The sequence below is a fragment of the Abramis brama genome, assembly GCF_963993115.1.
Source record: "Abramis brama genome assembly, chromosome: 21".
Classification (NCBI taxonomy): Eukaryota; Metazoa; Chordata; class Actinopteri; order Cypriniformes; family Leuciscidae; genus Abramis; species Abramis brama.
In genome coordinates this window covers 7,333,728-7,357,819 of record NC_139983.1, presented here as the reverse complement: position 1 = coordinate 7,357,819, position 24,092 = coordinate 7,333,728, and the positions used below count along the sequence as shown (strand labels likewise).

Genomic DNA, 24,092 nt, shown 5'->3' with positions numbered 1-24,092 from the left:
CTCATAACCGTAATCTTGGGGGGTGGGCTCATTTAAAGTAATGTAATTGTCTGGTTTTAGCCAGGTTTCTGTCAAACATAGCACATCCAGGTTATAATCTGTAATCACATCATTAACAATAAGTGCTTTTGAAGTAAGGGATCGAATATTCAGCAACCCAAGCTTTATCATTTGTTCATCTGTATTATATCTGTTTTTTATTTGTCAAAAGATAAGAGGGATTTTTGTTTTTACTAATAACAGACAATATAATCTTGACCACAATCGCTTCAAATGAATTCAGTTTGAATTCTAACTGCTGGTTAACATCAAGAAGATTACTGTTTATTGTAGCAACAGATTAGCTGCCAGGAACATTCTAGCAGAGGTAAGACTAAGTCATGATTTTCCAAGTCACAAGTAATGGCTTCAAGTCTTAAACAAGGCATTGAAAAAAGTGGTATTGGTGCATCCCTACATAGAAAATAACCAGACACAGAGCACACTAGCAGCACCTAGCTATCCACCTAAACCGGTTTCATGGTATATGCCCATGGTCTATATTTTCCTCAGTAGTTGTCTTAAATTGAGGGCCAGCTGAATATGTTTATACCGTAGTGTTCATGCAATAGATTTTAATAGATTTTAATCAGGCAGTCACTTTCCTACAACTGGCACCCAGCCTGTGCTAATGACCAATAGTGATGATGAAAGTCAGTTGAGCCACATGTCCCATGATGATTATAGAATGACCTGTTGCTTAATTCAACCAAGATGTTCTTTACTACTATTGTAATTAATGTTGATTAATATTGTGTGTGCAACTAATAGTTTTATTCCCTCTTCTGTATTTGTGCATTTTTTAGCCTCTAGCCTGTCTTAAGCTGTAGCATGCTGCTATCTGCTTACTAATCTTATATAGCTACTATTGAAATATATTTCTAGTACTGTTTATATTACAATCCTAAATGCTGAATGTTTGTTATTAGACTATTGACAGTTATAGTGTTTCTTATTTATTCCTTGGCGTTATATTTTTTTGCATAAATATATTTTATATAGCATTGTTTCTTTCATCTAAAACCACACCTACACAACTTTAAAATACTCTACTTGCATCTATTAAGTTTGTGAAGCTTTTTTTTATTATTATAAAGAGTGGTCTCCGAGTGGTCTGTGCATATATATTTCCTCACCAATTGAACATATTTTTTTCGAATCGAACATTCTTTGGTGATTGCTAATAGGCCTAATATCTAAGTGCCTTTACATTGTCATTGAAATGCTACAATCTTTAATATGGTCCTTCAAGCTGGATGATGCTAATTCTAGAGCAATAATAATGTCCACACAAAGTAAAGAGACTTGTGCAAGAGTTCATCCCTGTGGTAGAATTAGCACATAGCAAAGACCTGCACACATTTAATATTTAATATTTAATATTCTACAATATTATTGATCTGCATGCACTGACACCATTATAAGAGAACTGAACTGAGCTGGATGATGACATCACTGTTTTCTACAAAGCGGCAATATATAAATAAATTAACTAAATTAATAACTTTTTTACAACAAAAATGAACCATCACTGAACTTACTTAAGCTGGACTATGATGCTATTTTCTTCTAAATCTGCTGTACAGCAGAAACAAATTGCATTATATTCCTGTTATCACTGTAAAGCTGCTTTTAAACTGTATTGTAAAAAGCACTATAAAAATAAAGGTGACTTGACATACTGCCAGAGCACTCCAACAATGGAAAACAGTTAATTGTGGCTCCAGGAGGGTAAATCATTGTTAGTCTGAATCTCCAGGAATATTGGATGATCCATTCTTATTACCAGATCCCATCAGATGTCTATGCCAAAACCATTTGGCAGAATTTTGTCTGATACCCAAAACCAGTTAACAGCAAGTTAACTTGAAACTCTTCTATCAACTGATAGGTTGACAGAGGAAGCCAGGAAAAACAGAAAACAGGAGATAAAGTGATGGTTATAAAAAAGTAGCTGTTTATTGAATTATCTTTGTTTCAACGCCCTGACTTTTGTCTGACCAGCACAAATACAACAAACTGTTATTTTACCAAACTGCTGATGACAATAACATTTCATTAAACCTTGAAATTGCGAAATTCCCTATTTTCTCATATTCATAAAGACAGACATTCCATGAAACCCCACAATCATAAAATTAATCAATAGGAATCATTGCAAGAGCAAGGATCAAGCCTCTGCCTCATCAAATTCATTGTCACACAATAAATAAAGTACAGTCAACAAGAGATCATAGAGATTCATGTTATGATCTAATTTAGACGACGTTAGAAAGTCAACAGAATTGACGAGATCCCAAAGAGCTTCAAAGGACGAAACCCCCCCTCCCAGATCAATTTCCCTATCGCCAGACTGATCATCAATCCATCCTATGAGTGAGCATGCTGACTATTACCAAAGACAGCTCTCTAGACATTATCACAGCCCTGAATCCTGACCACAGAGACCATTTGTGCCTCATCACTCTTTGGCCTTTACCCTCTCTCGAAGATTGTGTTTGATTTCTTATACACTGAACAAAATTATAAATGCGACACTTTTGTTTTTGCCCCCATTTTTCATGAGCCGAACTCACAAATCTGTCTAAATCTGTGTTAGTGAGCACTTCTCCTTTGCCAAGATAATCCATCCACCTCACAGGTGTGGCATATCAAGATGCTGATTAGACAGCATGAGTATCCATTTTCCTGCAGAGTTTAGCTTCAACCCTTTTCAAACTCATTTGCCAGTAGCTGTCTAGTAAACTTGAAGATGTTGATTAGGAAGCAGTGGTACTAATTTCTACAAAAAAGGTCATGAAACTGAAACCCTGCATACATATTTGCACCACACTTTGACCTATTTCCAAAGAAATTAATGGTACTAAAAAGTTAAAAGTTAACACAAGCAATTAAGTGACTTGACTTCGTATATTCACCACTGCATGAAAGATCTAGGCACTCTAAAGAAGATTAACCTGTGCAATCATCCATTTTTTATAACGTTCAAAGAAATGGAGACAGAGACATCATTAATAAAATATGGCCCAGAAACTGATACGGTTGCTAAAAATTTCCACAGAGCTCAATGGAGTTTTATTTTATCTGTAGCAGGCCTTCCATTTCACTGTTTCATGAATTTGTATTATTCTAGCTAAATGTAATAGTTCAGGCAAAAAGTTCAGGATTCAAAACTACATTGTTTGCTTCATTGCACCAGTCTTTAATTCCATATTTTAAGACTGTTATCTTTACAAAAGGTTGACTATCACATATCAGTGTAAGACACCTGGCATGCATTATATATGGCATCACATGACCTGTTTTGTCAACATTATTGTAGAAAAAGACACTGCTTATGTCATTGTGAAGAGGAGAGCAAGACTGAACATGACATTTATAGCTAAGACGTTTTATGATCTACATGCATCTACGCTGGAAGGGGAAACAATTGATTTCAATATTTTCAGAGGACGAGTGGTACTAATAGAAAATGTGGCATCACTCTGAGGGACGACCACCCAGGACTATATCCAGCTTAATGAGCTCCAGAGCAGATATCCTCACCGACTTGTGGTCCTGGGCTTTCCCTGCAACCAGTTTGGATACCAGGTTTGTAAATGAGGAAGTGCAACTTAGTTCTACATATGTATTTTACTTGTGGGCTCAGTGTCATATAAATGGTAAATGTAACTATTCATGCTGTTACTAGTATTGATGAAGAACTTTGTAGGAATATTGTACATCATTTTTATTTTTATTGTAATCACTGAATTCTCCCTACTTTTTCCGTTTTGTCATTTTCCAGGAGAACTGCTCTGATGCAGAAATTCTAAATTCCTTGAAGTATGTACGTCCAGGTGATGGGTATAAGCCTGCGTTCACCATTTTTGAAAAGTGTGTTGTAAATGGGAGTGATACACATCCTGTCTTTTCCTACTTGAAAGACAAGCTTCCTTATCCAGATGATGATCCTATGTCACTTATGCAGGACCCCAAATATCTGGTCTGGAATCCCATCAGTCGGAATGATATTTCATGGAATTTTGAAAAGTTTCTAATTGGGCCAGAGGGTGAACCCTTCAAGAGATACAGTAGAAAGTTTCAGACTCTCAATATTGAACCAGACATTCAAAGACTGCTGAAGCTGACATCAAAAACACATTAATTGATCATGTGTCATAATTTAGTGATGTATTAACTCAATACAACAAGATTGACAATGGTTTTTAATTCACATTATCTTCCATGTTAGCAACATTGTGGCATCATCTCGCTTTCTTTTATATTACTTAATGAGAGTGACTCTCCAAAATGTAATAGGGTTTCACCTGAGATTGTATATATGAAAGAATTATAGATGATGCCATTAACAAATCCTCTGTAATGGAAATGCCTTAATAAAATATTGATCAACGCAATGGCGGTTCTGGCTTACTGGACTTCAATAATATGACTTTGAATCACTTGTCTCACTGAACATTTTATCTTTGTCTAAAGTGGCATCTACATGCATAATGTATTGCAAGACTGGGATTGTGCTTTTATACAACAGTTTGACAAGATATGTAAATAAATAAGGAAAAACAAAGACTGATACACCCAAACCTTCGTAATTCAAAAACGTCACTTTAGAACTAGAAATTAGAAAGTCTCTGGCTGCTTCAGGAAAATCATAAGTAGCCTATAGTATGGAGGTAGATTTGTGTCTTTATTATTCAATCAAAAAAAAGGTTGCTTCAATCAAAAAATATATTTTCAATCAAAAAAACCCGTTTCAATCAAAGAAAAAAAGTGTTTGAATGCAAAAATATATTTGAGACTCAAAAAAATGCATTTGAACACTATTTTTTTTTGCTTGAAAATGTTTTTTTTGATAGAAGTGAAGGTTTTTTTGTTTGAAGCAACTTTTTTGATTGAAGTATTGTTGTTTTGTGTTTGGGCCATATTATGGGTAGGACATTTGTGTCTTTATAATTCAATCAAAAAAGAAGTTGCTTCAAACAAACAAAAAATATTTTCAATAAAAAAATCACTTCAATCAAAAAATAAACCTTTTCAATCATAGAAAAAATGTTTTTGAATGCAAAAAAATATTTGAGATTCAAAAAATTGCACTTGAACACTTTTTTTTTGATTGAAAATGTTTTCTTTGATTGAAGTAATCTTTTTTGTGTTTGGACCATGTTATGGGTAGGACATTTGTGTCTTAATTATTCAATCCCAAAAAAGTTGCTTCAATCAAAAAAAAAACATTTTCAATCAAAAAAAAATATTTTCAATCAAAGAAAAAACTGTTTAAATGCAAAAAAAAAAAAAATCATTTGAAGTGTTTTTTTTTTTATTGAACTTTCTTTTTTTTTGAATGAAGTGAAAAAAGTTTTGAAGTCGTTTTTTTTTTAAATCATTTTGACACAAACGTACCGCAGTGGGGGCGGGTGCTTCCCCATTGGTCAGACATGCTTGAGTGACAAGTGTCTACACCAACGACGTCTTTCTGACAAGCAAGTCATGGTCGCCACTCGCCAGCGAGCCAGGAAGCAGTGGTGGAGTTGTTGGTAAGTAGATAAAACCGTATTAAAATGATTGGTGTCACGTTATTAGCCTACTCTGTTTGATATTTCGATTAAACATACAGCTTGCTAACTTAGCTCACGTTGACTAATTTGTGTGATGGTGTTAGATATCTGACGCCTCATATTGTCAGGCAGGCTAGCAGGGTGCGCTAACGGCTAATTGAATTGTTTATTTCACTTAAGTAACGTTACAGAGGCTTGCTATGTGCTAGTGCTATATTGTGTTATAATACGTAACGTCATTAGTGGTCAAACAACAGTCCACAGGCCAACTGTTGCCCACAGCGCTGCCTGTTTAGCAGCAACAGGTCATGCAGAGCCTGAGTCTATCTTCTCACACAGCCCACAGGATTACAGCTATTTGACCGTCCCGCTCTCTCTCTCGCTCACGGGTAGTGGTCTCCCCACCATCACAGTCAAATGCTCGCAGACACAGAGGCAGATGCTGTTATTTTGAGAGCGGGGCTTACATATGCCGTCCCGTACGGAAAATAATGTTGCATACCACCGGTAACATGAATATATATTCCGTTGCTCGGTGCGCAAACTAGCTGTGTCAGGCATTATTTATAAGTAGCCTAATGTCCTGCACAACTCCACATGGAAAACTGGCAGTTCAATGAAGTGATGCTTATTGTCTGACATAGTGTACAAGTAGTTACTAGCTTAAAGTATTGTGCCAATAATGATCCTTCTGGTAAATTTGGCATTCAGTTGAGACACAAAAGCTCTTAGTTTAATGAAAATCTTTGGAAAAGAAGACAAGATGGTTTGTTTAATTAGTATTCATTTATTTAGATTTCTAATATCATATAGTATTGTCCTGTCAACCCATTACAAGTCTTGCCTTATTCAGTGTTGATTTATTGACATGTTTATGTAAGATGTTTTATTAGAAGGTGTGTGAGTGAAAGTTGTCTGAAGTTGTATTTTTCTATTTTATTGCAATGCTGATTGATAATGTAGGACTCTGGTCCTGGCTTGGCCTAAGTTTTGGTGTCTCTAGGTGCTGTGCTCTGTAGGCATGACACATTAATTTCTTTATGTGATACTTTATTTTTTGCATCAAATTATTTGAAGTATTGATAAGCAGTATTGATATCGATACAGGTATTGCTGCACTCTCAATTATAACTGCTCAATAGTGTCGTATGGTTACTTTTATTATACAAGCCATCAATTTTGATGGCTTGTTAGTGTAACCGTTAAGCATAATGGCATTAATGCTATATATAGCGTACATTTAGCCAGATATTTTTTATTTTGTTTTGTTTTTTTTTTAAAGTAGCTAACTAGCTAACTGTTCAATTTAAAGTGGTTCATTATTTCCTCGCCCCACTATTTTACTCATGATCTAACGGCAAGTGACTTTCCGTTTGTCTGAAATGCATGAAATTTTAGAATTAGACTCCCACTTAAATATCACGTCTCATACTGTTTGTTGTGCTAAATATAATTGGTTTTAGCTATGCTCTTGTCTGTCTTGACTTCTAAGATGCAATCCAAACTAACCAGCCCAATGTACTTTATGTTTCAAGGTTGATTCACATTACATCATCTCCAGCCTGGCTCCAGTGATGAGCGAGACAGGTTCAGTAAAACAAAGGACAGAGACGCAGATACTGAACTTCTTTCAAGATTTCCTTCTCGAGCTGGAGGGTATGTATTGGCATTACATTTTTACATGTTGGTAGCAGAGCTACTCCATGTCTACAGCAGCTGGTTTAAGGTCATATGCAAGTAAATCACAGACATTGTGGGGAGTCTGGGTACGCTACATGAGCGACCTACAATCTGTGCAATTTATGCTTGTTCTACTAGTGCAGCTTACTCCCCCCCGCTTTTGGTAATTTTTCTAAAATCACGTTTTGCTTTCAAATCAACTGAGCTGCACCAATGTCAATGTCATCCATCAAACTGAATATGAAACTTTTTCACCATTTTCTTGCATTTGACTATGCTTAACTAAAGATGGGGACACCAGTCAGCCTGATGAAGAAGACAATGGAGCACCGCTCTCGGTTCCTCGAGTGATGCAGTGGCTCACGGGGCAGGCTCACAGACACATGCTGGTCTCAGAAAGGGAGAATTTCAAAATCACAGTCCTGTTCGATCACACTTGTCTTGAACGCATGCCAAAGCACACAGTGTGCTACCCTGTTGTGAGTGCATGCAGCACCACTATAACATTCCCCACAGCACATCTGAAAGATAGTGATGCATTTAAGTCCAACCTTGAAATTGCAATCCGATATGGTTCCAGGTTTGATAGAGTTTAACTTTTTGTTTTACTAAACCTGATGTGTTTAGTCAGTTAATTTTAGTTCAACCCTGATCCTCTCAGACTACTAGTAATCACCACTCCTGCAAAATGTCTCCTGTTGTCTGCTGGGTGTTCTGTTATTTTCTTGCAATCAGTCTTGCATATAGAAACGTTCTGAAATATACTGTACAATTAATGGTATACCAGCATTGACACCCCCTCCTTCTCTGGGAAACAAGCAGAAACTGATAACATGACAGCAGAATTTCAATTGGCAACACACTCAAAAGCTCTGAATGTTTGGACAGTTGCTATTGCTCTCATGTGTCTGATACACTGTGCTCAAAATTATACAAAGCAAAATTTAAAGAGGGATGTATTTCTTTGCATTTCTGCTTGTTTCCCAGAGAAGGGTGGGTATAAGTCTGACATTTGACATTAGGTGTTGACCACTGAAGAGACCAGAAAGTGCCATAGAGGTGTTAAAAATCTTGTTAAAGTTATAGTCTTTTGTTACTATAATAAGAATTGTTGTTAATAATAAGAATAATAATTATTATTATTTGAGCCGATAATGTAATTCATTGTCATATGATAATTTTCATTTTAAATATTTTTGTTATATTGAATATACTGTATTTTTCACCGATCGTTTTTACACACAACAAGCAGGCAGCAAACTTAATTGATTAGGCTATTCAAATCTTCCTATGTGGCGGCAGGACAATTCAGGATCTACTGTAAGGTCATTAATGTTCTGTATTTTGTTCCAGCAATAAAATAATTTGAATTAAAGTGGTTCTCGTCAGGATGCGAGGGTCTGATGCTCCTTCTGTTTATGCATTTTTCATGTTTAGAGATGTGTGTACATACGGATATGATTACCCAGCAAACATTTTGATGTCTTTCTCACGTCTGATTAATGTTGTACATTACGAACCGAATCGGGTTGAATCGGAAGCTGACGAATCGGAACCTAACTTCAGCGTCGCTTGGAGTTAGGTTCATCCTGTCGTCTATTTGAGGCAATAGAGGGGCTGAAATGAAAGTTTTTCTTAGGTCGTTTTTCAGATGATTAAACGCCGGCAAATCGACGTGGAAGCGACAGAAGGAAAATGCAAAGATTGAGACTTGAACTCACATGTCCCAGCTGAGAGACGTGTGCTACCAATGCACCACTGAATTGAAGAGCCCCTTACGTGTCAGGTTGATCTGTATCATCATGTGTACACAGCTGATCAGAGAGGGATTTTGTTTCGACCTACATATTGTTATGATTCTACTTACCGAAAACAGATAATTAAAAATCTTTATATAAAACAAATGTTCAGTAAAACCAGCTGTTTGTGCTGTCACCTTACGTTTATTCCCCTGCTGTATAATTACATATTTATATGGGAATTTTATATGAAACAATTTTACATTTTATATGAAACATATTCTGTTACATCATTGCAAGTTTTCCTCAAAATCACCATTTCCTGAAGATTATGTTTTAATGCTCTAATTATCATTTAATCATAATTTATGAATGTTTTTCTCATATGGACAGCTAGCAGCAGCAGGATCAGCAGCTTTGAGAGCTCCACAACACACATTCCATACATTATCTTTCTGATTTATGGCAAATAAAATATGGTTTGGGGAAACATCACAATGTGGAAATCAAAGACCAACACTAGTTATCATTTTAGGGTTTAAAGATCCTTGGACGTATTCATTGTTGATCAAAAATGACCACTTCCAAATACTGTGCTATTATGAACAACAAAAATAAAACTACTAGCAATAACATAAACAATTTTTAAAAACATGTTTTCCAACTGCTTCACATTTCAAAAATTCACGTATAAATCAATATAACAGACATGCAATAACATTTCATATTTAAAATGTATTTTCAAACTTATTATACGGGGTATATGCAGGAATGCAAAAGTTTATTTCAATACCTTTTATAAGACTTTTTATAGACCTCAAAATACTTTTAAGACCTCATTCGGTCGGTGGAGGAAGTGGTGTAGGACTTCTTTAACAGGAACAGGAAGCCAGGGAGGCAGAAGAGGACATTGATGAACTTGTGGAGGTGATCTGTAAGGTGGTGTAGTGATCCATCATGAAGCCCCAGGCGTGTTAGGGCTGCAGTGGGTTATACTGTTGCTCTTTATGCTGTTGAAAGGGGGAGGGGTCTAGCAGAACAAATAGTTTTATATGTTATAGTAATCAGGTTTTAGATTATTATATATAGGTTAAATTTTGGACATTGACAGAAAATACTTAAATGCCTGTAGTGTAGAATGTGAGTAACCATGTGTTAGTTACCTTCATTCAAAGCTGAGTGGTGTCTGTCCATTTACGCATGGGCTGTGGGTTTCAACATACAAAGGTTGGGTTGGTTTTTGGAACGCATTTAGAAAAATATGTTTAAAATTTATTTCTAGGAATTTGTAAAAAGTAAAGACATTTTCTTAGTGCCCCTTTTTTAATCATAACATTGAAATGATTAGCTGTGTATTTGTATTGTTTCAAAACATGTTTGCTATAATCATTAAGCATTTAATAGTGTGGAGCGTCACTCACTCATTACAAATTGAAGAGCACGCAGGTATATATCCTGACCAAAGGATAAGGAGTCAGAGTTAGGATTAACTTCATGTTGCAGCAGAGCAAGATTCTCTGCAGACAGGGGGGATGGAATGTAAGGAACAACAATCCCATGGTCAGTGTCTTCAGATACCTCCTCCTGATGGTCTATGTGCTGCAGCTGCATGGCCCAACAAACAAATTAATGATAATAGACAAAGTGCTTAAGGGAAAAACTGCCATGCCAATCAAGTATTACATGCCCACCTCTGCATAATTTGGCTCAGGCACAGGTGCTTGGAGCATTCCAATGTTCCACATCTGTTGAGGTGTAAGGTTTGCCTCTGTGCGGATCGGGTGGTTGTTCCAACTGTCTGTGAAATGCTGTAGATCTGACCGCAGACGAGGTACGAACACATATTGCACACAGAAGAGGTGGATCGCATTAGACAGATCAATGAAGCCCTCTTCTTCCAAGCTGTGTAGTGCGTTGTAGTACTTTGATGTTACAGAATTCCAAACATCTCTCCATAAGCGTTCCACCCTGAAAAAAGGCAGACAGACAATGGTTAGAATAAGAAACACTGGTGCTGTCTGTTCATAAGTAAATGGCATTTATGGCTTTTAAGTGGTGCAGCCACTTTTATGCCGGTGTGTGTGTGTCCGCCAGTTCACACCAGGAAATTTCAATCAGGAATGGAGAGTATAGGAGAGAGCAAGCTGAAATCTGTGCCAAGGTTTGTGACCACTGTTCAATGTAAAAGATGACTGCCAACTATAACCAGCATACCATGGAGCTTGTTGAAAGCAGCCATCTTGACAGAAGAGGGTAAACCAACATCCGGTCAGACTGACACATGATTGACACAAATTGATAATGTAATTAATGCTTCCTGTTAGTCACATTAATACAATACAAGTTTACCTTCAGTTCTCTCAAAGGAGCTGCTATAAAAAATGGTCTATTGTTGCTAAGCAGCAGAGCACTGCTTACTCCTCCACTCTGAGAAGGATTATCAAAAAAGCAGATGTCAAGTGTAGATGCGACAAGTTCATTTAATTACCTCTGGTTATGGACACTTTTGCCTGCAATAAAGCTTCCACGGCCTGTTCCTCGGACAGTAAACATGCACCTGGCTATGTCGACATTTTCCACCCCTTGATCAGCTCTCACTCTGAAAGAAAAGCAAATGCTTTTCCCCCCCATATATGACATAACTTCATAATGTACAGCAGCACGTCGTTCTTTTATTTCTCCTGCAATTTGAATATATACCTTGAGGGCCATCCATTTCTCTGAACACCCTCCATGAAGAAGCCAAAAGCAGTTGCTGCTTTGTTGTTAGCTGCTGCATCCAGATACAAAATCTATGAAAGAGGTAGACGCATACCATGTATGTTTTGGAGTTGTTCATAAATAAACAACGTTTAACGTATGTTGTGAATGAATAGAAAATAAAATATCTACCTTCCTGGAAAATCCATCTATTCCTCCAAAGATGACGATGTTATACCTTTAAAAAATGCATTTGAAAAAATATATAATTCATTGTGTATTACATGTATGTAAAACTCCCACATCATACAACACAGTAAATTGGTCAACAAGCAACGTCATACAAACGTAATATAAGTTCTGCCAGACAAGACATTAATTTACCTTATCAGTTTATGATTTGTATCAACATGGACGAGAGACAGGGGAGCAGGGACAGAGTAGCTTCGTCGAGCAATGCAACGAAGCTGGATCATCCTGGCAATGATACCTGCACCATCTACACGCTGCAAAGACAGCCTCACTCTTTTCCATTGAAGACGAAGGCCCATTGCTTGGAGACTTCCTTTGACCATTCTGTAGCCTGCATGCGGCATCCTTGCCTTAATAGCCCTGACTTTCTGGTCTAATTCTTCATCAGAAATTACAGAATAGCATGCCCTCACTGACATGTTGTGGTCCTTCATTCTTCTGTAAAGGGTTGACCGTGAAATGCCATGCATTTCTACTAAATGAACTAGAGGTAAAGAGGTATCCAGCAACGTCTGTAGTGTGTCACGACTCATTTGTAGTTCTGGCCGTCCTACATTCCCACTCCAACAAGTGGTGGCTACATCATTAAATAGTGGAGGAACAGGATTCTGTGACAGATGTGAACTGAGCACTAAAGTCAACTGTTGCAGACCATCAGCCAGCTCTGCGGGAATATCCATGTATTGTGTGCCAGCTTGAATAAACTGCAACTCTTGAGTGCACACAAACAGGAGGTACTCAAAATCAATGGGTACTCTATTGATGACAGAAACCAACCTATCCCTTAACCTCAGTAAGAGCTGTTGTGCCATCGGATGCCTGCAAATTAACATTTAGCATTATAAGAGGAGCAATTTTGAAATTCATGTATAAGTGTACTTGTATGAGATAGTCAGTGCATTACCTGCAATAGATAATGGGGAGCACAACCCCAAAATGGAGAATCAGCAGCAGAGGTGATGTGTAGTATTGGTCTTTCTAAATGGGAGGGAGAAAATATGGCTGTTGTGAAAATGGTTATGACCTACAATACACCAGACACATAAAAAGAGCAAAACCATAAATAAAATCTACCCATCCATTCTTACCTTTATTAAGCAATCCTGTTCCAAAAAGTTTTAGTGGAGTTCTTGGCCTAAAAAAACATAATTTGATCAACAGGAAAAACAATTAGTCCATCTGCTGCCTGGAAAGATGTTGCAGTTAATGTAGGTAGCTATCGTTGTCTGTGTGTGTGTGTGTGTGTGTGTGTGTGTGTGTGTGTGTGTGTGTGTGTGTTGCTGCAGACAGAGACATGAGACAACTTAATTTCAGCTACTTAAGGCTTTAGCTAGTTAGCTACTTTAAAAAAAAAAAAAAAAAATATCTGGCTAAATGTACGCTATATATAGCATTAATGCCATTATGCTTAACGGTTACACTAACAAGCCATCAAAATTGATGGCTTGTATAATAAAAGTAACCATACGACACTATTGAGCAGTTATAATTGAGAGTGCAGCAATACCTGTATCGATATCAATACTGCTTATCAATACTTCAAATAATTTGATGCAAAAAATAAAGTATCACATAAAGAAATTAATGTGTCATGCCTACAGAGCACAGCATTTAGAGACACCAAAACTTAGGCCAAGCCAGGACCAGAGTCCTACATTATCAATCAGCATTGCAATAAAATAGAAAAATACAACTTCAGACAACTTTCACTCACACACCTTCTAATAAAACATCTTACATAAACATGTCAATAAATCAACACTGAATAAGGCAAGACTTGTAATGGGTTGACAGGACAATACTATATGATATTAGAAATCTAAATAAATGAATACTAATTAAACAAACCATCTTGTCTTCTTTTCCAAGGATTTTCATTAAACTAAGAGCTTTTGTGTCTCAACTGAATGCCAAATTTACCAGAAGGATCATTATTGGCACAATACTTTAAGCTAGTAACTACTTGTACACTATGTCAGACAATAAGCATCACTTCATTGAACTGCCAGTTTTCCATGTGGAGTTGTGCAGGACATTAGGCTACTTATAAATAATGCCTGACACAGCTAGTTTGCGCACCGAGCAACGGAATATATATTCATGTTACCGGTGGTATGCAACATTATTTTCCGTACGGGACGGCATATGTAAGCCCCGCTCTCAAAATAACAGCATCTGCCTCTGTGTCTGCGAGCATTTGACTGTGATGGTGGGGAGACCACTACCCGTGAGCGAGAGAGAGAGCGGGACGGTCAAATAGCTGTAATCCTGTGGGCTGTGTGAGAAGATAGACTCAGGCTCTGCATGACCTGTTGCTGCTAAACAGGCAGCGCTGTGGGCAACAGTTGGCCTGTGGACTGTTGTTTGACCACTAATGACGTTACGTATTATAACACAATATAGCACAAGCACATAGCAAGCCTCTGTAACGTTACTTAAGTGAAATAAACAATTCAATTAGCCGTTAGCGCACCCTGCTAGCCTGCCTGACAATATGAGGCGTCAGATATCTAACACCATCACACAAATTAGTCAACGTGAGCTAAGTTAGCAAGCTGTATGTTTAATCGAAATATCAAACAGAGTAGGCTAATAACGTGACACCAATCATTTTAATACGGTTTTATCTACTTACCAACAACTCCACCACTGCTTCCTGGCTCGCTGGCGAGTGGCGACCATGACTTGCTTGTCAGAAAGACGTCGTTGGTGTAGACACTTGTCACTCAAACATGTCTGACCAATGGGGAAGCACCCGCCCCCACTGCGGTACGTTTGTGTCAAAATGATTTTAAAAAAAAACGACTTCAAAACTTTTTTCACTTCATTCAAAAAAAAAGAAAGTTCAATAAAAAAAAACACTTCAAATGATTTTTTTTTTTTTGCATTTAAACAGTTTTTTCTTTGATTGAAATTATTTTTTTTTTTATTGAAAATGTTTTTTTTTGATTGAAGCAACTTTTTTGGGATTGAATAATTAAGACACAAATGTCCTACCCATAACATGGTCCAAACACAAAAAAGATTACTTCAATCAAAGAAAACATTTTCAATCAAAAAAAAAGTGTTCAAGTGCAATTTTTTGAGTCTCAAATATTTTTTTGCATTCAAAAACATTTTTTCTATGATTGAAAAGGTTTATTTTTTGATTGAAGTGATTTTTTTATTGAAAATATGTTTTGTTTGTTTGAAGCAACTTCTTTTTTGATTGAATTATAAAGACACAAATGTCCTACCCATAATATGGCCCAAACACAAAACAACAATACTTCAATCAAAAAAGTTGCTTCAAACAAAAAAACCTTCACTTCTATCAAAAAAAACATTTTCAAGCAAAAAAAAATAGTGTTCAAATGCATTTTTTTGAGTCTCAAATATATTTTTGCATTCAAACACTTTTTTTCTTTGATTGAAACGGGTTTTTTTGATTGAAAATATATTTTTTGATTGAAGCAACCTTTTTTTTGATTGAATAATAAAGACACAAATCTACCTCCATAGTATTATAAGAGAGAGAGCGAGTGAGAGAGAGACTAAGGGTTCGTTTACACGACAACGATATGCTTAAAACTGAGAAGTTTTTCCTTTGAGTTTTCCATGTACAGACGACACCATTGTCAAAACGATCCCAATTCACACGGATCCGCGAAACGAAAACGAATAAAAACGCTGTATTCTGCTGCCAGGCCATTAGATGGCGATGAAACACTTTAGACTGAACACGTAATACGCATCATCTTCAGAGATTCGCGTTTTTGTTGTTTACCCGAAGACAGTTTTCAAAAACTTGCACTTTGAAACCCGTTTTCAAAACTTTGCATTTTCAGGCACCCACGGTGTGGTCGTTTAAATGAACGGCCAAAATGCATTTTATGTTTTTAGTTGGCATTTTGGGTGCCTGAAAATGCAAACTTTTGGAAAACGGGTTTCAGGTAAACGTATGACGTCATGCATATGCGTATTACATGTTCAGTCTATAGTGTTTCATCGCCTCCTAATGGCCTGGCAGCAGAATACAGCGTTTTTAGTCATTTTCCCGGATCCGTGTGAATGGGGATCGTTTTGACAATGGTGTCGTCTGTACACGGAAAACTCAAAGTAAAAACTTCTCAGTTTTAACCATATACTTGTCGTATAAATGTACCCTAAGAGTGTGTGATTACCTTTGTTTTCATTCTTCAGGTCTAGTTATAAGTTTGCGAAGAAAATCTTTTTCTTTGCCATATGCCTGGTTATGAGGTGGTTATCTTTAAAGTTCAAATAATTTCAGCACATTTGTTTCATTTCTGAATTAATCAGATTTCTTTTGAGTGAATTGGTTAAATTAATGGTCTACTGCAGGAGTGTCCAATCCTTGCCTGGAGGTTTCTAGTGAGTCTGAAGACTTGATTAGCTGGTTTCAGGTGTGTTTATTAAGGGTTAGAGCTAAACTCTGCAGGACATAGGAGCAGGTTTGGACAGTGCTGAGCTCAATTCACATCCTAAATAGTAGGCTATTAGAATTAGTGTCCCAAATCGTAGTATGTTTAAATGAGTATTCCATAGATACCTGGATGGTCTATTTTTTGCCGGTTAGAATCCGAAGTGCAGATCCGTGCACACTCTAAGGGCTAATATTGCCCACAACCCACTATTTGTTGGACAAGGATTCTATTAGAAGTCAAGTCACCTTCATTTATATAGTGCTTTTAACAATATAGATTTTAGACAATATAGAACTACAAACACTAATAAATTGTTAAAAAACTACAAACATGGCGGAGTGTGAAACTGACAGTTAAGTAGAGAGATTTAGATAAAGAGTTTTAAATGCTTAATAATCATTATCTAACCTGACAAAAAGATATTTATTCAATATGATCTACGTTATTTCATCTTCAACAGCATTGCGAACTTTTACATTTGGTCATTAACCTTTGAATGCATTATACAAACACATGAGAAGAGTCTCCGCATGAAAGACCCACAACTGGCTATCAAATACATTTCTCTCCGATACAGTAGGAAACTAAATTAAATTGAATGTGGAGGATTTTAGCTGTTTCAAGATGATTGACAGGGATGTTTAAACGGTGACAGGATGCAACATGCAATTATGACAAAGTAGTATGTCCCAGAGCTTGCCTAACTCTTCTCCTACACACTCAAAAGTATGTACTTTTTCTTCACAAAAACAATACATACTTTTATGGTGTAGTATAAGCAGGAAAATTTGGATGTAGCACTGGTCTACTCTGACTAATTAATTAAGACAGTCTCTTGCCGCCACCTACTTGTGTAATAATTCAACCTGCACTGGAAGTCCCCACACACTGGTAAACCATTTTAGCCACACAGCATGTATTTTTTGAGAGCCGTCTTTGATTAGCTGTGCCTCATCGGGCACAACCATTGTGCTGACACCTATAATGAGCCTATAGATAGATATATGAATGTTTAAATATACAGAACAGGTTCAAAAGTCTTAGGCATGTTATATTCATTTAGTTATGTATTCCCCTGGTTTCACAGACAAGGCTTAAGCCTAGTCCTAGACTAAGCTACTGAAAGAGATGCTTCCAGAGGTCATAGATCCTCTTTTTAATATCATTAATTTATCTTTGTCATTAGGATATGTACCAAAAACTTTTAAGCTGGCTAACCGCTTGTTAAAAAAACACAACTCGATCCTACAGAATTAGTCAATTACAGGCCGATCTCGAATCTACCTTTTCTGTCAAAGATACTAGAAAAGGCATCATCTTCACAACTATGTTCCTTTTTAGAAAGAAATTATATCTGTGAGGATTTTCAATCAGGATTTAGACCGTACCAGCTCTCATTAGAGTCACAAATGATTTGATCTTATCATCCGATCGTGGTTGTATCTCTCTATTAGTGTTACTCGATCTTAGTGCTGCATTTGACACTATCGACCACAACATTCTTTTAAATAGACTCGAAAAGTATTTTGGCATTAGTGGAATTGCATTAGCATGGTTTAAATCATACTTATCTGACCGTTATCAGTTTGTAGCAGTAAATGAAGAGATGTCTTATCGATCACAAGTTGAGTACTGCGTACCACAAGGCTCAGTACTAGGACCAAATCTCCTAGTACTAGGAGTTCACTCTGTACATGCTACCCTTGGGAGATATCATTAGGAAGCATGGCATTAGTTTTCACTGTTATGCTGATGATATGCTCTATATTTCTTCACACCCTGACGAAACTTACCAATTCACAAAATTAACGGAATGCATAGCTGATATAAAAAAAAAAACTGGATGGCTAACAACTTCCTACTACTTAATTCTGAAAAAAACAACAGATTCTAATTACTGGACAAAAAACTTCCTCACGTAATAACCTAGAATACTGTCTAACACTTGATGGCTGCTCTGTTAAGTCTTTGTCGTCGGTAAGGAACCTGGGTGTGTTCTTGTTGATAATACCTAGATTAAATCTAAATTGACTGCTGGCGGTAGATCCTTTTCCTATTTAGCACCAAAACTTTGGAACAATCCTCCTAACATTGTCCGGGAAGCAGACACACTCTGTTAGTTCAAATCTAGACTAAAAACACTTCTCTTTGGCCTAGCATACACATAACACATTATAGACTTCTATAATTCAATGTTAGGCTACATAGATTAGGTCAGCCGGAACCGGGAACACTCCCCATAAATCCTGATGTACTTGTTACATCATAGGAAGGATGGCGTCTACGCTAATATTAGTGGAAAGCAAATAAGAAGAACCCGTCAAAGTCTAGAACTCTTGATTAGTTTGATTCCATAATAACCCAATGGATGAATTGCAAAGCAAGTGCATATTTATTATCTGGAGGTCAGGCTACATGAATAATCAAGGTACTGTATGCAAAGTGGCGCAAAGGATCGCTGGGTCCTACAACCTTGGTGAAAACTTGCTGGGACCCGAGGGGTATATATGCCTCTTGCAAAGGCTTCAGCAGATACCATTGGGGAACAGGCTTTGACCCCATAGGTGATATCTTTTCCCTTCAAGGTTTAGTCATAGAACATCATTGGAACAGAACAATACATCCACACAGAGCAAACTTGAACTAATATAAACTTATAATTATGATTAATTTTCACACCGAGCAAACTTGAACTAATATAAATTTCTTCTTAAGATTAATTTTCACACTTTTATCACATAGTGACCAGTGGTGTTGTAAATACCTAAAGAGTTACATATACCTAGTAAGCATACATGTAAGTGGCTACATGTGGTGTGAAAGAACTTCAAGACCCTAGGCATAGTTGTCTATAAAAATCTCATACAGCAATCATGGGAACAGCAACATGAAAACAAATAAGAAGAACCTGTCAAAGTCTAGAACTCTTGATTAGTTTGATTCCATAATAACCCAATGGATGAATTGCAAAGCAAGTGCATATGTATTATCTGGAGGGCAGGCTACACGAATAAACAAGGTATGCAAAGTGGAGCAATGGATCGCTGGGTCCTACAACCTTGGTGAAAACTTGCTGGGACCCGAGAAGTATATATGCTTCTTGCAAAGACTTCAGCAGAGACCATTGGGGAACAGGCTTTGGCTGCATAGGTGATATCTTTTCCCTTCAAGGTTTAGTCACAGAACATCACTGGAACAGAACAATACATCCACACAGAGCAAACTTGAACTAATATAAATTTCTTCTTACGATTAATTTTCACACTTTTATCATATAGTGACCAGTGGTGTTGTAAATACCTAAAGAGTTACATATGCTAAGTAAGAAAACATGTATGTGACTACATGTGGTGTCATAGAACTTCAAGACCCTTGGCATAGTTGTCTATAAAAATATCATACAGTAATCATGAGAACAGCAACATGAAAACAAATAAGAAGAACCCGTCAAAGTCTAGAACTCTTGATTAGTTTGATTCCATAATAACCCAATGGATCAATTGCAAAGCAAGTGCATCTTTATTATATTGAGGGAAGGCTACACGAATAAACAAGGTATACCTTCCCCAGCAAAATCCCCAGTGTTAAATTAACACTCCTCGGTGTACATATAAGTCCAACTACAGAGTGTTAAAAATTAACACTGAAGCAGTGTTGAAGTTAATGAGCTAATTAAGTGATTAATTAAGTGATGATTGGCCATTAGTGGTGACACCTAATGTTAATAAGCAGAATCATTGAAGGAAAGAGAAACACAAGAACTACAACTGACTTCGAGCCTTTACACATTATTGCACTTATTATTACCAGTGTGACTTTATTTCTGTCATACATCTACAAAAGTTATTGAGATTCAACAAGAAGTTTAGACGGTAATGTTTTATGGAATTTTTCGTTTCAAGTCACCATTACCAGTAATGGCCAATCATCACTTAATTAATCACTTAATTATCTCATTAACTTCAAAACTGCTTCAGTGTTAATTTTTAACACCCTGTAGTTGGACCTATATTAGGGCTGGGCGATATATCGCATCACATTGTTAGGCGCATCTCGTCAGTAAAGCCGGTTCCTTGATTAGTAGTAAATCTCCATCACCTGCTTTCAGATGGAGCGGCATTTACTACAAAGAGCCGTAGTTCACTGACAAGCTGAGCCATATCGCATTAATATCGCGGACGTATCGCCAGCGATAATTAATGCGATATGGCTCAGCTTGTCAGTTAACTACGGCTCTTTGTACACAGCAAAAACTCCAGTGTTAAATTAACACTCCTGGGAGTGTATATGAGTCCACACTCAAGAGTGTTGAAGTTATTGAGATAATTAAGTGATTAATTGAGTGATGATTGAGCATTATTGAAGACACCTGATGTTAACAAGCAGAATCACTGAAGGAGAAAATCTCAAATTGTAAGCCACCATTATGGCGATCATTGTTTGCTTTAGTTGGGCTCTTGACCCTTATACAGTACCTTAAGAACTTAAATATACAAGCTTGATAAAAAATGATCATTCTAGAAGAAAATTTCAGATGGCACTTAGAGGCTTTTGCATCTGAACTCTTCATATATAACCCTCGGGTCCCAGCAAGTTTTCACCAAGGTGGTAGGACCCAGCGATCCATTTCGCCCCTTTTTCATACATTGTTTATTTGTGTAGCCTGCCCTCCAGATAATAAATATGCACTTGCTTTGCAATTCATCCATTGGGTTATTATGGAATCAAACTAATCAAGAGTTCTAGACGGGTGCTTCTTATTTGTTTTCATGTTCAAACAAGGTATGCAAAGTGGTGCAATGGATCGCTGGGTCCTACCACCTTGGTGAAAACTTGCTTGGACCCGAGGGGTATATATGCCTCCAGCAAAGGCTTTAGCAGATATCTTTGGGGAATAGGCTTTGACCCCATAGGTGATATCTTTTCCCTTCAAGGTTTAGTCATAGAACATCACTGGAACAGGACAATACATCCACACAGAGCAAATTTGAACTAATATAAACTTCTTCTTACGATTAATTTTCACACTTTTCTCATATAGTGACCAGTAGTGTTGTAAATACCTAAAGAGTTACATATGCCAAGTAAGAAAACATATAAGTGGCTACATGTGGTGTGATAGAACTTCAAGACCCTAGGCATAGTTGTCTATAAAAATCTCATACAGCAATCATGAGAACAGCAACATGAAAACAAATAAGAAGAACCCGTCTAGAACTCTTGATTAGTTTGATTCCATAATAACCCAATGGATGAATTGTAAAGCAAGTGCATATTTATTATCTGGAGGGCAGGCTACACGAATAAAGGTATGCAAAGTGGCGCAATGGATCGCTGGGTCCTACAACCTTGGTGAAAACTTGCTGGGACCCGAGGGGTATATATGTCTCTTGCAAAGGCTTCAGCAGAGACCATTGAGGAACAGGCTTTGACCCCATAGGTGATTTCTTTTCCCTTCAAGGTTTAGTCATGGAACATCACTGGAACAGAACAATACATCCACACAGAGCAAACTTGAACTAATATAAACTTCTTCTTATGATTAATTTTCACACTTTTATCATATAGTGACCAGTGGTGTTGTAAATACCTAAAGAGTTACATATACCAAGTAAGCATACATGTAAGTGGCTATATGTGGTGTGATAGAACTTCAAGACCCTAGGCATAGTGAGGGTAGCCACCACCTGTGGTAGGGTACTCAAACCCGCCGTGTCCCGTCCAGAACCCACACATGCAGGTCCACAGATCGGGACGTGGGTGCCAGAGGGTGCCCCGTCTCTGAGAAAGGAGGTCCTTCCTTAGAGGGATTGGCCATGGAGGGGCTGTCACGAGGAGCACCAGTTCGGAGAACCAAGTCCGGGTTGGCAGATGAGGCACAACCAGAAGGACCTGCTCCTCGTCCTCCCTTATTTTTGCACAGGACCTGTGCAAGAAGGCACACTGAAATCAGCTGAATCGTCTGGGGATGGAGTCTCCATTCCCCGGGATGTGGCCGAAATCGAAATCGCATAGCTGAGCGAGCCAGCGGGACAGATTGGGAAGCTCTAGCCAGGCTCCCAAAAACTGAACCAGCGGGGTCATGCAAACCCCAGACATACCCACGATGGGGCAGCGAAGCGGAATGACCGGCCCAGACGTGGGAGGCGGAGCGTCCTGACAGAGGAGGCCAGGGAAGGATGAGCATCCCGCGACGACCTCCTCTGGCAGGGGTCTGGCGACAGAGGGGGACGAGAGTGGCGAGGCGGAGCGTCATATGAGATCGCTGGATAATAAGGATAAACCAAGTCATTGGAAAGCCAAGTTCTAAATGTCAAAATCTCCTCTTGATGTAGCCTATTTTTATTCATATTGTATTAATTCCTAAATCACTTATCTAATCATGTTAATCCATGTATCATTCGTTCGTTCGTTTTTTCATTTAATGCTGAAAGTAGAAAAAAAGAGAAAATGTTGCCTACTTTAGGCTAAAAATATGATCTCTAATTTGTTTATTTCTTTGCTCTCAATGCCTGTCATTACGCTGTCCAAGGTGCTATCTGAGGAGAAAAGATTGTATTAACTTTTATTTTGTTTTCGGGTTGTGATTGTAAGTTTTGGTAGTGGTGGATAGAATGTGTTAATAAATAGACTATTTTTACAACAAAAATGAAACATCACTGAGCTTACTTAAGCTGGACTGTGATGCTATTTTCTTCTGGAAACATTATTCATTAATTCATTATTATCATTATTTTCCTGTTATCTCTTTAAAGCTGCTTTGAAACAATCTGTATTGTAAAAAGCGCTATATAAATAAAGGTGACTTGACTTGACTTGACATATTAGGTAATTAATTAGATTTTGTATTACCTGTACGTTTGATCACACTATTTTATGTCATCGTAATAAATTATCAGCAAGGAACGTGAAATGTAATGCTATATTAGCCTGCTACTGATATGTGACTATTTGTCAAATAATTTGGTGGGTTAATGCAGCGCAGTTTTACACGTTTGAAACAATCGTTTGACTATACTAAAAGTAAATTTGAATGAAACCTACAGTATTTGCAAGTATGGCTAAATAATTTTAAACACATACTGTATTTAATTTCACTGCCATAGACTGTCACCAGATTTGATAAAAAGCTTTACTGAAGTACAAACAAAGTGTGTACAATAAATAATATATATTTGCTTACCTGTCATGTTTGCTCACATGCGAGAGCGGAGTCGTCAAGCCCAAGTTTGTCGCAAAGCTCTTTCCATCTCGAAAACGCCACGCGGATATTGATCCTTTTGTTTCTCTGTTTTTCCCTAAGCCTGCTTGCCTCAGTTGATCTACGTTTAGGTTTTTTGGAATTTCTGTACTCGTCAATTAATAATCGTTATTCGTGAACCATGATGATTGAACGACACAAAAGTGGAAACCAAGGATAGCGCCAATATTACGTCATTGATAGGCGACAATGACAAGGGACGAGCCATTATTTAAAACTGGAATTTCTCTGGATTTACAAATCCTAGGGAACTTTTGGGATAATGTAAGTTCACAACTGCATGAAATATATCACACTATGAAAGTGTTTTTTGAATATTTCATTACAAAAATCTTACATATTGTAACTTTAAGAGTGAAATATGAGTTAACATTGTTAAATATAAAAAAGATAATAAAGTAATTGCAGTTGCATTACATACAATATTTTAATATTTGTC

General features: G+C 37.3%; 2 protein-coding genes and 1 long non-coding RNA gene across 5 annotated transcripts; 2 read left to right on the top strand and 1 right to left on the bottom strand.

Moving 5' to 3' along the window:
* Nucleotides 1-3,408: 3,408 nt before the first annotated feature.
* On the top strand, nucleotides 3,409-4,186 carry gpx2 (glutathione peroxidase 2; the record flags this gene model as incomplete). Its single annotated transcript, XM_084097493.1, has 2 exons — nucleotides 3,409-3,630; nucleotides 3,827-4,186. The coding sequence occupies 2 exons, from the start codon at nucleotides 3,409-3,411 to the stop codon at nucleotides 4,184-4,186; spliced, it is 582 nt and encodes a 193-aa protein (XP_083953619.1).
* Nucleotides 4,187-5,498: 1,312 nt separating this feature from the next.
* On the top strand, nucleotides 5,499-8,686 carry LOC311071802. Its single transcript, XR_014603927.1, has 3 exons — nucleotides 5,499-5,576; nucleotides 7,133-7,253; nucleotides 7,566-8,686. It is a non-coding gene; the product is annotated as an uncharacterized lncRNA (long non-coding RNA).
* A 497-nt stretch (nucleotides 8,687-9,183) lies between these two features.
* Nucleotides 9,184-14,716, bottom strand: LOC311071801 (uncharacterized protein). Of its 3 annotated transcripts, none has more exons than XM_084096339.1 (11): nucleotides 14,604-14,716; nucleotides 13,057-13,103; nucleotides 12,873-12,946; nucleotides 12,101-12,787; nucleotides 11,909-11,954; nucleotides 11,717-11,808; nucleotides 11,505-11,633; nucleotides 10,708-10,984; nucleotides 10,438-10,621; nucleotides 10,180-10,221; nucleotides 9,184-10,046 (listed from the first exon to the last, which is right to left on the bottom strand). In XM_084096339.1, exons 4-10 carry the CDS (start codon nucleotides 12,778-12,780, stop codon nucleotides 10,211-10,213), a joined length of 1,419 nt encoding a protein of 472 aa, XP_083952465.1. In that variant the 5' UTR covers nucleotides 12,781-12,787; nucleotides 12,873-12,946; nucleotides 13,057-13,103; nucleotides 14,604-14,716; the 3' UTR covers nucleotides 9,184-10,046; nucleotides 10,180-10,210. The 3 variants fall into 3 exon arrangements, with proteins under 3 accessions (XP_083952465.1, XP_083952467.1, XP_083952466.1); XM_084096341.1 differs by having other exon boundaries at nucleotides 11,505-11,615; XM_084096340.1 differs by lacking the exon at nucleotides 14,604-14,716 and having other exon boundaries at nucleotides 13,057-13,187.
* Between the last annotated feature and the right edge of the window lie 9,376 nt (nucleotides 14,717-24,092).